We start from the raw sequence: 15,643 nt of genomic DNA on the forward strand, positions 1-15,643 counted from the left end.
TCCTAAGTGTATGTTATCATGGCTGACCATTCGGCATTGGATAATGCATTGGTGTGCTCTTCCCTGGGTAGGATCATTTCTCCCACTCTCAGCATCCTTAGTTATTTACAGTTCTCTGTGTGGGGTTGAGGCATCATGGGCTTTCCCCATCCATGTCAGCACATCTATTGTAGTCCTTGTTCTGTTCATATTTAGGCAATAATGATGCAAGTTTCTAATGTTACTAGGGGACACAACCTCACAGCATCTCACAGCAAACTCACTGGTCCTTGGGCTTTTACAATCTTCACACACACACACACACACACACATCACTTCCCAAATGTTCCTTGAGATTCGGGAATTGTTTTGTAGATGTATCCATTGGGAATGGGCTCCACATCTCTGCATTCTGACTGACTGTGATTTTCTGAAATGGCCTCCATCTGATACAAAGAGAGGTTTCCTTGATGAGAGATAAGCACTGTACTTAACTATGAGTATAAGAACAAATACTTAGAAAGTAGGGATTACGCTGATTTAGCAAAACAGTATGAGACACTTCAAGAATCCACATGCCATCCTTGCACAGGGATCATGCTAATATTCTCTAGGTCACCTCAGTCAGTCATACCTAGTATGCAGGCTGCTGAAGCAAGCACGGTAAAGCAGTTTTTTAATACAAAGGGTGAGCTAATGGACATATATGAAGGACATTGGAGAGAGAGCCTTGTCAAAGTCAAATGACCGTCTGTTTACCAGTTGGTGCTCTCTGAAATTGGGCTCCTCACACAGGTAGAGGCCTCATGTTTTTGTTTGTTTGCTTTTTGATGGTCACACTACAAATGGAAGTCCCTCAGCCCACACAGAAAGCCATTTGTGACTTACAAAAATTACATTTTATAAGATACATGTCTTAAGGAGAAATTTTCTGAAGTAAGCATGCTAAGAAGCCGAGGTCAGGAGCCAGGAGTCAAAAAAGAAGCCTGCCTAAATTTTAGATACACTAAAAGGAACTCTAGGACCACTGTAGAGCGGAGTCCTGCTTGTGAAATACGTGAGTCAGCTCTTTATTGCTGTAACGAAATACCTAAGGCAATCAACTTTAAAGGGGAAAGGTTTATCTTGACTTATGGTTCCAGACATTTAAATCTTGGATGGTTTAACTCTGTTCCTTTGGGTCTATGGTGGCACCGTATGTGAGGGCAGGGACATATGGTACAGGAAGCCTGTTCACCTAATGGTAGTCAGAAAAAGACAGGAAGGGGCCTGAAACCCAATATCCCCTGAACAGCATGTGCTATATAGTGTTAATTATCAGCTTGACAGAACCTAGAATTAGCTAGGAGTCAGGTTCCTGGGTGGTGTGCCTGTGAGGGATTTTCATATTTTATTTTCATATATATATATATATATATATATATATATATAGTAATTGCAGCTGGGACCATTCCTGGGCAGGTAGGTGGTCCTAGGTGGTATAAAAATGGAGAATGTGAGCTGAGTACCAGCAAGCATGCACTCTGTGCTCTATGTTTCTTTGTGGGCCTAAGTGACCAGCTGCTCTCATCTCCTACCACCCTAGCTCCCCTGCCATGGTGCTCTCTGAAATGTGAACTAGAGCCAACCCTTTCTCCCTGTCAGGATGTTTTGTCACAAGAAAAGAAGCTAAGACATCAGGCAACCTCCACTCAAAGGCTCCAGCACCTCCCAGCCACACCACGTGTTGGAGGCCACACTTTTTACATGTGGACTTTGGGGGACATTTGGGCTTTAAACTATGGTAGTGCATTCTGTACTAATGGACCAGGGAAGGGGCACACCCTTCTATAGCAAAAATCTGCTATACCAGGTACCACCTGGCAAAACAAGCTTATTTTAAAATCATAAAAATTATAAACTTGAAAATAATGTTAAACCAAAAGCAAGAAAATCGAGACAGGTGTTTCTTCCCACTTACTTCTTTGCCTCAGCTGGATTCTGGAAGTTTCAAGAAAATTCAAGGCAGAGAAAATGACTCTGCTGCTCAATATGCCCTTCAAGAGTCTTCTAGGTTTTTCTGAATCAAAGCTCTTTCACGAGGGGCAGTTTCTCCTTCTCCAGATACCAACCTCAGGTGTTTCTACATTCCAATCCCCACAAATAATGAACGCATCGATGCACCTGAGGCACAGTTAAATGGGTTAGAGCAGGTCGGGCCGCACATTAGCGTGTGTATAACAGATGTGTACTTGCTAGCTATTACTTTGGGGGGAAGGGATCACAGCCCTAACTGTAGGTGTACTTTGGCAATGGCAGAGTAGAAGAGGACCTTAGTCACAGCTACTTCATCAGCTGCTACAGAAGAGCCCAGTATGTTTCTATATGGGAAGATGTAACCATTGTCATCCTTATAAAGACAAAATTAAAATAAATCACATTTTTTCCCTAGAGACAGACTTCCCCAAGAATCCTGGTCTCTCTCTACTCTATCAAGCCCTCTGTAGATACACATAAGATCTGAATATGGAAAAATCCCCGGCTCCACCACTGATCCTCTTCAGATGTTTCTTCTTGTCTTGTCGGCAACACATCAGTTTAAAAAAAAAAAAGACAAGAGAAAGTTTTGTGACATTCAAAGGATGGTCTTTTTTTAACTCTTGTCAGCATCCTCGACAAGGGCAAGCTTTTAACTTCACGATGCTCAGATACAGTAGCCACGGTTGTACTTCCTAGGGAAAACAAAAAACAAACAAACAAACAAACAAAAAAAAAAACACTGTGTAAAATTCACTCTAACGCTGTTGATGTAAGGTACACCCATGCTGATCTGACCCAGCAGGGTCGTGGGTGAAAGCTCTTAAAGGAGAAGAATGCTTTAAAGATGAGTTTGGGTTTTATGCCTAACCCAAATCTTTCACTTCCTCTCACAAGAGAAAAGCAGATGTTCAGTGCAGGGTAGGGGATGGAACGGGGGGGAACAAGGGAAGCAAAATAAGTTGTGGTCCAACTTACTCTTTAAAACATTAGCCATCATCTAAAGACTGCCATATCCAGGGATCCATCCCATAATCAGATTCCAATCGCTCACACCATTGCATACACTAGCAAGATTTTGCTGAAAGGACCCAGATATAACTGTCTCTTGTGAGACAAGGCCGGGGCCTAGCAAACACAGAAGTGGATGCTCACAGTCAGCTATTGGATGGATCACAGGGCCCCCAATGGAGGAGCTAGAGAAAGTACCCAAGGAGCTAAAGAGATCTGCAACCCTGTAGGTGCAACAACATTATGAACTAACCAGTACCCCAGAGCTCTTGACTCTAGCTGCATATGTATCAAAAGATGGCCTAGTCGTCCATCACTGGAAAGAGAGGCCCATTGGACTTGCAAACTTTATATGCCCCAGTACAGGGGAATGCCAGGGCCAAAAAGTGGGAGTGGGTGGGTAGGGGAGTGTATTGGGGACTTTTTGGATAGTATTGGAAATGTAAATGAGGAAAATACCTAATTAAAAAAAAAAAAACATTAGCCATGTGCTCATTCTCTCTTCCAACAACCCCAGGGAGTGGGCAGGTCTAGTGGGATGGGGGGCGGGGTAGGAACATCCTCTTGGAGATAGAGGTAGGAGGAATGGGATGAGGAACAGTCAGGGTGGACCTGAGGGGGATAACAACTGGACTGTAAAAAATTAAAATTAAATAATAATAATAATCAAACCAAACACCACAAACAAAGCATGCCTGCTTTTCCAAAGGAGCTGCACTGTAAATGTACATCTGCATGAGGGGTTGTCACCTCAGGGGTTGTATGAGGGTCCTGGTTCTTTATGTCCTTGCTAAAACTTGCCATTATCTGTCCTTGGGGTTGTATTCCTTCCGTGGGTCTCCTTTTCGCTTTGCTTGAATTTCTGTAGTTACAAGTGTGGATAAGCATCTTCTTGAGTTGGCTGACCCTTTACATAGCTCCCTTAGAGTTTTTGTTTCTTTTAAATCCTTCACATATTCATAAAAATCGGGTCTTTCTGACCTCTGTTGTAAGAGCCCCTTATGTAATGGAACTCTTACAACAAAGGTCAGAAAGACCCAATTTGTATAGTATGCAACCCCTGAGGTGACAACCCCTCATGCACACCACCCCACTGACTCCACTGGGCAATGACATGTGGAACTCGGCCTTCTCTCCTATGTGTCAACACCCCTATGTGTAACACCTATGTGTTACACTGTATGTGTTACACTGTATGTGTTACACTGGATGTGTAATCCAGTTCTCTTCTCTCCACAGCACAGGGACAGCTCCATTGTTCTGTCTGCCCACCTCTCCACCAGATATTTTTGTTCATCTTAATAGTAGTGCCTGATGCCTATGCTGTTTTTAACTGAACACAAATTAACAATAAGATTCCTCACTTCTACTTTGACCCACTCAACAGAAATGGGGAACTGGGAATCTAGTTTGTTTAAGGACCTGAGGACCTGTGGTCAATCCCAATGCTTCACTTAGATTTGGTCCTCCGTTGGGGTGGGGTTTGGGGGAAGCAAATTAAAAACAAACAAACAAACAAACAAAAAACAGTACAGGGTCATTCTCAGCTACATAGCAAGTTCAAAACCAGTCCGAGCTGCATGATCCTGAATCAAAACGACAGAAAGAAGACTCACGAAATGGCCCAGTAACTAAATATAGAACACACACACACACACAATGTCCCTTGTGTGTAGTGGCCTGCTTATATTTCAGCCTCAGAAGGCAGAGACCAGAGGTCCTTAGAGCAAGCTAGCTCCAACCAGCTGGTGAGAGTCGACACTCAGGAAGTAGAGGCAGGGATCTCTGAGTTCAAGGCCAGCCTTGTACACAGAGCATTCTGGGGCAGCTCAGGGTTATACAGACAAACTGTGTTTCAGGGGGAAAAAGTAAACAAACAAGCAAGGTGAGTATGGATCTAGCTACATTGGCCAGCTCTAGCTTAGATTGGGAGACCTTGCCCCAGTGAAAAATGTCAAAAATAAAAAAGATGAAGGCTGATTACTGACATCATTATCAGGCCTCCACACAGGTACACACACACCCAGGTACACAAATGCACCCCACACATGCACGTACACATACACACATCTATGTATACCACACACACTCAAGACTGGAAAAAACAATAAAAGAATGAGAAAGGGAGAAGTAAGATGTGTATCAACATAAACTTGCATTCCTGAAATAATGTCCGACACTGGGAACCAATCCAGCTGCCTGTCAAAGGTGAGCTACACACTAGTCTATCCATGTGATAGAGTGTTAGACATCCCTTGTCAGACACTGGACTCAATGAAATAAGCCAGTCAAAAACAGCTCCAAATAGGATGAAATATGCCAAATAGGGCAGATCTAGAGACAGAGTAAACTGGGGGTTGACTGAGATTTTTAAAGGGGGGGATTCTATGTGACATGGTGACAATATCATGAAAGAGAACTGTGATGCTAGCAGCCAACTTCTGCGAATTTACTAAAAATCACAGAATTGGACAGCCTACTAGGTTTGTGAGTCATAAACCACACTTCAGTCCCTGAGATCCTAAAGCGTAAGTGTGCTTAAGTGCTCAGTAGAGCTGAGTAGCTCAAACTGAACATGTCCAGACTTGATACTGAGCTATCACTCCTGATGGAAACCAGCCATCCATGTAGGACTACATCTTTTCCAAAAAGAATAGCAGGTGCCTTCCTGTGTGTCAAGAGTCCCCGCATCTAACCAGACCTGAAAACACAGGCCTGTGATCTCAGTTCCTGGGAAGGTGAGGCAGGAGAAGGGTCAGGCCAAGGCCTGCCCGAGCATCTTAGCAAGACCCTGGCTCAAAGCAAAAGGTGAAAAGTGAGGGAGAGACAACTCAGTAGTAGAGCACTTGCCCGGGCTGCAATCCCTAGTACTAAAAAGAAGAGTAGGAGCAAAGGAGAGAGTTACCAACTGAAACAACTGGTGCGCACAGGTATCCTAAGTTAAAATTCAGGGAGTAACTGGGCAATATTCACCCTCATTTAAAAGTTGTGATTGGAGGCAGAGGCAGGCGGATTTCTGAGTTCGAGGCCAGCCTGGTCTACAAAGTGAGCTCCAGGACAGCCAGGGCTATACAGAGAAACCCTGTCTCGAAAAAAAAAAAAAAAAAAAAAAAAAGTTGTGATTGACCCCAGGGGAGCCAACTGTTTCACAGCAGGCTATGTCATCACAGGAAGGGAGGGAGGGAGGGAGGGAAGAAGAGGGGGAGGAGGAGGGGGAAAGGGAGAGAGAGAGAGAGAAAGAGAAAGAAAATAAGTAAATAATAAAGTCTTCATGAGACTTGGCAATGCTGCTCAAAATGTACACTGCAACGATTTTATTCTTTCTCTCAACCACAACAAAACCTGACTCAAAATGGGAAAAGGACTTTCACAGACATTTCCCCAAAGAAAATATACTAACGGCCTATAAGCACATTACCAAAAAATTGTTCAGCATCACTAAATATTAAGTATGCCACTCATAAACCACAGGGAGCTACTGCTTCATCCTGGAGCATGGCTCCCATGATAACTTTTCTAAAATACAGAAAGTCACATGTGCTGGCGTGGAGGGAGAGAAATTGGGATCCTTGCACACTCAGAGGGGTGAGAAATTACACAGATACCATGGAACAGAGCCGTGCAGTTCCTTAAAAAGTCTGTCCAGCAGAGGCTTGAGCCGATAGCCCTGCATCTGTCTTTATAGACACAGGGTTCACGACAGACAGAAGGTGGGAAGCAACACACCCAACAGAAGGATGGATGCAGGGGAACCAGAGCTGGGCCCGCCTGGACACACAGGTTAGTATGACTCAGCACTTTACAAGAAAGGATTTCTGGCATGTGCTCCAACTTGGATAGACTTTAAAGAAATCACGCTAAGGGAAATATGCTAATCAAAAGAAGGCAATTACAGTAGAATTTCACTTGTGAAAGGTACTTAAGAGTCATCAAATTAATACACACATAGAATGGTGGTTTCCAGAGCTAGGAGTGGGGCAAGAGGGTGGGGGCAACTATTTTACCTTGGAGCTTCAGTTTTACACAATGAAAAGAGATCTGGAGATAATTACACACACACACACACACACACACAGTGAATCATCTGAACACCAAGGAACTGCACTGTTAAGTGGTAATAAGTTCTGTGTGTGTCTTACCAGACATACTTTTTTAATTTTTTAAAATTTTTATACCACGCATAAGCTTACATTGCACATTATTTTTAATTACTCCATAAGAAAATCATCCTGAGGCTGGAGAGATGGCTCAGTGATCAAGTGTACTCACTGGCTGCTCTTCCTGTACACGCAAGTTCAATTCTCAGCACCCACATGGTGACCCACAACCATCTGTAAACTCCAGTTCCAGGGGAAATGATATTCTCTCTGGCCTTCATGAGCACAAGGTTCGTAGACTTAAGGCCACGCAAAACACCCATACACGTAAACTAAAAATAAGTAAGAATTTTTTTAAAAAGAAAGCAAAAAAAGTCAACTTGCCAGATTATGGTAATCCAAGCTACTCTGAGGCAGGAGAATGGCAAATTCAAGGCCTGAGCTGAAAAGAAAGTTAAAAACAGCCCCAGATAAGTTAACCAGACCCTCTCTCAAAACAAAAATGTTAAAAGAGTACATGGGAAGAGGAGATGGTGGGTGAAGGTCCTAGGTAGAATATGAGTCCAAGACTGCCTGATTCTAACCAGATGCTGAACCAAGAGAGCCAGGCCTGTGGCTTACTTTTAAAACTGATATATATTTTTAACTTATCTCTCAGGGCCTTCACCAAAATTTCCCAGGCTTGAGCTTTGAGAAATAAATACAGAAACCATAATACGAGGATGTAAGGATGTAAGCCCAGGGAAGACAGTAAATGTCTTGGCGTTCAATATTTTCCAACACCCTCTGTCAAGCAGCCAGCCTCGTGGGAGTAAAGGACCCTCTGGTTAGGTAGCGGTGTGCCGGCTGACTATCCGACTTGCAGTGTTTGTAATACAGAATTTTAAAAAACAAAACCAAAAAACAAACCAACTTAAGGCCAGTGATGGCCATATTCTGACATAAGGAAAGAGAACAAAGTATAGCGCTCATTCGTGTTTGTTTCCCCCTTGCCTCAGCTAACTGAAGTCCCGCTGCAACTGATCTATCTCAACCCTGCCTTCAGTGAGCTTTCTGTGGTCAGTAGATAGCGGTTTAGAGTCTGACTGTATTTATTGCTCTGCTCTGCAATACAGACCTTCTTTTCTAGGGCTCTCGACACAGTCGCCCTCCTCTGCCTGCTCTCCATTGGTTTCCCCCCTTTCCTGAAACTTGGAGCCCTCCTCTGACTTGGAGACCCACTCTCGATCCCTCTCAAGGGGTGAGGGTGGAGGAGGGGGCGCGGGGGCACGTTACCTCTTTATCTCTGGACCCAAGATGCAGCATCACGCCAAATACTTATCAAATGCCTAGAAATGCTAGTTGGCAGGATGGAGTGCAACATTTTACCTAGCTTCTCGTTAAACTCAACAGGAAGTTTTAAACTCACTGGAAATCGTTCTGATTTCACGGACCGTGGGTGAAGCTCAGAGGTTGTATTTTGTAAATTTCCCTCTTCAGTTTAGGGGATCTAAATGGATAGATAACCTTGTTACTTCACACCAGGATTCCAAAGCCCAGAAATTTGCAAAAGGTGTAATTATCGGTCTCAAATTTAACTCTTTAGTTAGATTTTTAAGTAGATCCTTTGGATTCTGAGACAGCAACTTTAGAAGTCTCCTTAAAAGTTTTCATTAGAAGCCGGGCGTGGTGGCGCACGCCTTTAATCCCAGCACTTGGGAGGCAGAGTCAGGTGGATCTCTGAGTTCGAGGCTAGCCTGGTCTACAAAGTGAGTTGCAGGACAGCCAGGGCTACACAGAGAAACCCTGTCTCAAAAAAAAAAAAAAAGTGTTAAAATTGTCTCATTCACATTCAAAGCTGCAGTGCCTGGAGACTCTCCCAAACAGCCAGGAGCTGGAACATGAATAAATGGCCCCAATGGCTGAGGAGGTGAGATTGTTCTTTCTCTCCCACCTAAGTTTGCCAGAGTTCTTGGGAGTGCCTCTGCCCCACCCTCCTCTAGCTTCCAAAAACCAACAGGCCATTGCCCAGACTTGCTGGCCTTCTTTTTTCCCGTCCATTGTGAACCTGCCTCGCCCGTAGAATTCTGTTGATGGGGTGGTGTCTCTCATGGGGATAGCGTGACCAGAGAGACATATTCACACACAGGCAGTTTTATTTGTTTCGTGCCCTTAATTATTTAACTGTGGTTGTGGTTTCGGGGGGTGGGGTTGAGGGTAAAGAGGTGGGAAGGGGTTGGTTAAGAGAAGGCTACTGGTGTAGCAGCAAACAACCAGAAAAGGTTATGATACTCACCCACACAAAAAACAACTCCATTTCCCCAGCCCACCTCTTCCTTCGGCTTGCTCGTGCCCGGAGGAAGAGGAAGGGAGGTCACATAGAGAAGCAAGGCTTCAAAACTGCACCTTGAGTCATGACTAATCCGTGTTGTTTTAAGATAATTTGAATAGTCACATTAGTAGAAAGAAAATTAAGACCCAAAGATCCGACAGAGGTTGTGGGAAAGTCTGGGAATCTTGTTGCTGGGAGACAGGAATTCTGGAAGTTTCTCTTTGCTAGATCCTCTTACCGAAGCTGAAGTATTTCAGCTGAAGTATTTCGCTGGGGATCTGGGAGGAATATGCCTTCAGCTGCTAATGTGAAGCTCAGAGTAACAGGGGCACTTGTGATAAATACTGGGAATGGCTTCGGAACCAAACACTTAACGCACTGGTCAGGGCAAGCATGCAGGCTTGAGTTCGGATCCCCAGAGCCCACACAAAACTGGACACAGCGATGCTGGACGCAGCGGCAAAATGGGAGTTGGAGACAGGAAAGTCCCCAAGAGCTTACGCGTGGGCCAGTTGGCCCGTTGTACAAAGTACTGAACAAGAGGCTGTCTCAGACAAGGTGGAAGGCAAGAAAGGACCCCAAAGATTATCCTGTGACCTGTGTACACAATGGGAAACTACTCTCTCTCTCTCTCTCTCTCTCTCTCTCTCTCTCTCTCTCTCTCACACACACACACACACACACACATACACACACATGCACTTACATAAAGGTTTTTAAAATAATAAAATAACTACATCACCATATTTATGTTAGTGCTGGTGAAGATGGGATCCTATATATTTTAGATTCTGGACAAATGGACCCAAAGAAAGGACAGGATGGGGGTAGAGGAAGAGCAGTCCACTTGCCAAGGAAAGAAAGTCAAAGAGTGATTAGCAGTAAAACATGGTGGTAGCCCCAGTTTTGCACAAGAAGACAATGGCTGTGGTTGTGGTTTCTGCCTCGGGGTTTGTCTCCCTTCACTACTAAAGGTCAAGGGTGTTTCCGGGTAAGAAAGTGGAATTATGGGTAGAGGACAAGCACAGAGGAAGCAATTCTCACTGCGGGTGGGCCATATTCACAGCAGGGTGAGATTACAGCGGGAGTATTAAGTCAGAGGCACTGGGGCAGGGGACTCAGTGGTTACAACTCAGATTTTTTTGAAACTGCCTTTCCATCCCGAGTGGTCAATATAAACTGCATCTGACTCTGCTTCCTCATTTCTGCGTAGTTCGTGGGCAAGTGATTTCTACGTAGTTCAGGATTGATCAAGCACAGGCATAGAAATGCGAAGAGAATTTTATTAGAAAGGAAACTAAAACGGGATCATCTAGTCAAGAAGAAAACCAGAAAGCCCAGAAACTCCCAGAACCCCTGGGAATCCTTTGCTCCCTAATAATGGCAATGCGGTCCTCCTCCTCCCCCTCCCCCTCCCCCTCTCCTCCTCCCCCTCCCCCTCCTCCTCCCCCTCTGTAAAGGACCCAGCTGCTCCAGGGTTCCGCCTGGATGCTCCCTGGACTGACTCATTTTCACCCAAGGGTTGGGTGGTATAATCAGAATGAGTTATTTGCTGGGTCTCAGCCACACTTAGAAAGCCAGCCTAGCCCAGGCTCCCTGTGGGTTTTATTGCCAGTTGCCTCTCCTAGGTGATTAATGCTCCAAGGGAACTTTCTGTTCTCTCCTCCCCCTCCTACTACCCCGGGAAAGAGGCAAGGGTTCCCAGGCTGGAGGTAAAAGGAATGGTAACATGGCAAAATAATGAAGCCTGGTGTCTTGGTTAGTGTCAGAATCGCAAGTAAAGGGCTCTCAAACCTGGGCACTATTAAGGGGAAGTACTCATAACAGATGTATGTGTCCTTGCTAAGGTAACAACAAATTGAAATCAAGCCCTTCCCATGCTTGCTATGGACCACAGACTACCTCTATACATAGATAGCTTCAAGACATCATAGATTGCAACCCGATCCTGGGTCTTAGTTGACTGAGTTATTTCTGGAGACCCTACTCTTCCATATCCTAACATCCTAAACAACAAAGAAGCCTTCAGTAGCTGCCCTGAAGCCAGATATAGTCATGGACACCTACAGTCTTCCACTAAAAAGGAAGAGATAGGAGGATTAGAGGTTCAAAGTCATCTTCAGCTACCTAAGTTGAAGGCAAGCTTGGGCTATATGAGACTGCATCTCAAAACACACACACACACACACACACACACACACACACACTAGCCTCTCCCTCCAGACTCATTTCCTAACATTTCAGATCTCAGATCTCAAATTCTGTTTTCTATGTGTGCTTTTGTTTATGTCTTTCCTTCTTTCTGATGTTGGACTGGCTGTTCGATGAACTCAAACTATCTGACGATATGGTCAATCCTCAGTTTTTCCTGAGTTAGAGCAAATAAAGGCCATTCATTCCCTGGGGCATTATGTAACTGAGGCCAGGAGGAACAGGAAGGGTTTCTTGCTCAACCTGACGTGCTATGTGCAATCGACTTCACTAGACTCCTCCAGATCTCACTGTTTGTGAGAAGTGAACAAACAGCCGCCTTTTTCGGACCAACCCTTCATACCAAAAAGGAAGATAATAGAGGAAGACAAGCTGATGCTCCTCGCTAGCATTTATCTTCTGAGAAGCTCCCCATCAAGCAAAGGTCCATACCCTAACGGCAGAACCGAGGACTTGGATCTGAGATCCTACCTACCATTACCCACTGCCTCCCAGTCTTTCTCCACATTTCTCTCCATTTCCATCAGTGTTAGTGTTGTCACGTCACTGAGCTTGTATTAATTATTTATCAGCTGTTAAGGGAAGGTGGTTTCCTCTGGACATTACACAGCCATCATGGACAGAGAGGTTGTTGGGATAACCTAAAGACTGCTTAGTCTTAGAGACTAGGCAAAAATCAGAACACAAGAGTAATATCTAAGTCTAAGATAAGAGTGGTGGAGCTGTGAACACTCCCTAGGAAGAGAAGCAGAGGGAGGGTCACAGGGCCCTCACCTGGGAGCACAAGCAATATTCCCTCTCTTGTAGCCACCAGAGGCACAGAGTCTTAAGGAAAGTTCTGGAGTGCAGGAGGCAGAAAGTTGAATGAAGCTGGGATACCAGTAGTGCAGCTTTGGAGAGGACCTATGCCCCTATAAGTACCGACTAATCCATACTTCTGTAAGCATGTTCAATAAACTCATTCATTCACCAAGTTACACTTGGGTGGAATCATTACTTTGGCCTGCCACCAAAGCCTTATCCAGGGTAAGCAAGCATCTGTTCCCATCTCTCCAAGAAAAGTAATTCAGCAAGCAATAACGAATGGAGGCAAAAGCTTATTTCTTCAACTATTTCTCTTGAAAATCACATTCCAGTTTGGATAGGAAATGTTTCTAAAGGGCGTTTGTCCTGATGGGTTGGTCCCTAAATAGCCATGGGGAGAGGTGGGGCCTTTGGAAGGTGAACGAGTCATAAGGGTTGATGATGGTGAGCCGTTGAGCAGTGGGAGAAACTCGGGAGGTAAGGTCGAGTTGACACCAGTGTGTCTTTGCTCCACGGCCACCAGGAGGTCGGCAGCTTTGCTCTGTTCTATCCTGCTCCCACCCTCACCATGACTTTCTGTCTCACTGTGGTGTTGCACCTTGCCAGGGGCCTACACTAACAGGCCCAAGCAGAGGCTGGAATCCTCTGAGAGCCTGAGGCAAAAATCAATCTTTTCTCCTTCTAAGTTGATTTCCGTGAGAGTTTTTGTCCTCACCTTTGCGGAGTGCATATTTTATCACTAAACGTAGAGTATTACACCCAATCCCTACATCTCTTCAAAGGTCTGGTTTTAAATTCTATCTTTTCTGTTTCTTAAATATGTCTGACACAAGCAACTCTTCCTCTAGCCTTCACTTCTACCCTGGCTCAGACCTTCATCAGCCTCCTCTTGAACTTTTGAATCTGCGTGCTAAACAGATTGCCAGCATCCTGTTTGCATTACCCTCCTGCATGCCCGCTACAAAATCTACTCTCCAGATCTCAGCTCAAGCCTGTTACCTGTATGATCTAATTACTTCTGTGGTTCCCATTACCAGTACACACAAGATCCTTTACAGAGTGCACCAAGATCTCCAAAAGCTGCCCGGTGGCTCCCTGTAATCAAGCTTTTATAGTTAGCTACAGACACATACGTTCTTACGTCTTACCACTCTGTGTATCTCTCCAGTTCTGAAACATCTCATGGACCTTTATCCACTTGCTGATGTCTGTTTGCCTTTTGAGACAGATCTGATGTCTCCCATTCTATGGACTAATCCCACATTACCCAAGGCAGAGCTGATAGCTCTCTCTTCTCATCACAATGCAACCCTGTGTTTATGTATAAGATCGCATTTATTGAGATGTTTTGCAATAAATCCATTATATATAATCCCTCTACTAAACTATAAACTCTATGAAGAAAACTAATATAGTATCTTTATCTCCTGGCTGCTTACATAGTTTGTTACAGTTAATCTATAAATCTTGTTAAATAAGTGAAAAAATGAATGCACAAATGAATGAACAGAAAAGAAAGGGTAATATAAGCTTAGTAATCCCAGTCAGTTTTAAAGAAGAAATGAGCCAGATTCAAGCAAGCTAACCCTCTTGCTCAGATTTACTCAGTAGTAAGTTGCAGAAATAAATCTCGAACCAATATCTTCTCATGTCTGACCCAGATGTCTCTCCTTTCAACTATCGACTTCCAGCCAAATACACACAGTAACAGCACAACTGAGATCAGCCTGAACTCTGTCCTAGACATTCCTCATCTCTGAAGCAAGGACAATAGCATAATACATAAATTAAAACTTTATGATCTGTATTTACATGCTTTATGGACTACTTAGCTATGCTTGTATAACCCAAAATGAGTGATTTGAAAAGAGCATGGTGTGATGTGCTCAGTTGTGTGTAGTTTGAACCTGTTTAGTAGAAACAGCAGTCACTGCTCCATGCTACATCAAGGCGAGCCATCTGAAGATCCACCTTCACATTGGTACACTCACGGTTCAAAGATGCCAGTTAGGAAGTTAGCCAGGACCATGGGTCAGATGCCTCAATTCCTCTTCATGTGTTATTTTCAGAGTCAGTTGAGCTGCTGAGCAGAAGCAGCATCTCAAGGTCCCAGGTATGTAAAGAAAACTGCAAAAGTTCATTGTGCAGCATCACTTCTGTATCTAGATGCCAAAATCCAGCCTCTTGTAGGAAGGATTTCCAAAGTCATATTGTTAGAAGTGATAGTGAACAAGCAATATGCCACTAAGTGGTGTCTAAAATCATGGCACACTTTAAATTTTATTTTTATACTGATGGATGCTTTGCCTGCATGTATGTCTGTGTGCCGTGCATATGCCTGCAGAGGCCAGAAGAGACTGTTGGAAGCCCTTAGACTCAAATTGCATAAGTCTGTGAGCCACCATGTAAGAGCTGGGAAAGAAAGCCAGGTCCTCTGGAAGAGCAGCCAGCACTTTAACCTGAGACAACTTTCTGGACCCCTAAAATTTTATTTTAAAACTGGAGTATATATTGTATACACCCAGTGAATACTGCCTTTGAAGTACCTTGAAAGCTTTTTCCATGTCTCAAAATTATCTTTGTAAGTCCACTTGAAGTCATCTTCTTGGTCAGTATAACAATATTGACTATCATGTACAAGTCACGGACAGACGCTAGTTCTACAGACTCAAAGGTATTAAACCAAAAACTTAGAATCCAGTACCAAGATGATCATCAGAGGGAATCACAGAATACTATGGAGGATTAATAGCCATCAAGTCACAATCAGGAAGATTTTGGAACTCTGATTATGTGAATGTGTAAAAATTAGTTGGTACTCATCATGAATGAAGAAAGCTTTTCTAGAAGAAAAAAGAAATAATAAATGCAAACAATTGAGACTATGACAAAACCTGTTCCTTAAAGAATGGCATGGACAATGGTGCGTCAGTGAAATAGCAGCAGTCAATAGCAGCAACGAAGTTGATTGAGACAGGTAACCAAAGATAACAGCAGGAACAGACAGTCTGCAAGATGGGGCCAAGCTTTGCAAAAAGGAGACAGTAGAATCAGAAAGTGTGTTGGTCAAAAGGATAATCACATTACTGAAAGTTGACAGTAGGACAGTTTAAAATGTGTATGAATGTGTGTAAAGGCATAATATGCTGAGTATAGATAAAAGAGTGGAAACATAATGTGTTGAGCGCTAAGGTTTTCATAACTATCCATTGGC

At 43.9% G+C, this 15,643-nt stretch overlaps 1 protein-coding gene and 1 pseudogene across 2 annotated transcripts in view; both read right to left on the reverse strand.

Moving 5' to 3' along the window:
• Positions 1 to 526: 526 nt before the first annotated feature.
• On the reverse strand, positions 527 to 592 carry LOC147000657 (U6 spliceosomal RNA; annotated as a pseudogene).
• A 1,484-nt stretch (positions 593 to 2,076) lies between these two features.
• Nfkbiz (NFKB inhibitor zeta) overlaps positions 2,077 to 15,643 on the reverse strand; it is a 40,984-nt gene continuing 27,417 nt past the window's right edge. Inside the window, exon 12 of one of the 2 annotated variants that reach the window (XM_085832046.1) lies at positions 2,077 to 2,142. In XM_085832046.1, the coding sequence (XP_085688172.1) occupies positions 2,092 to 2,142 (51 nt within the window). In that variant the 3' untranslated portion in view covers positions 2,077 to 2,091. Of the gene's footprint in view, positions 2,143 to 15,196; positions 15,273 to 15,643 lie in introns of those variants that run through there. The other variant, XM_085832047.1, reaches the window with a different exon arrangement.

Source organism: Mus caroli, unplaced genomic scaffold, assembly GCF_978045245.1.
Source record: "Mus caroli unplaced genomic scaffold, Mus_caroli_1 scaffold_17, whole genome shotgun sequence".
In the NCBI taxonomy this organism is placed as follows: Eukaryota; Metazoa; Chordata; class Mammalia; order Rodentia; family Muridae; genus Mus; species Mus caroli.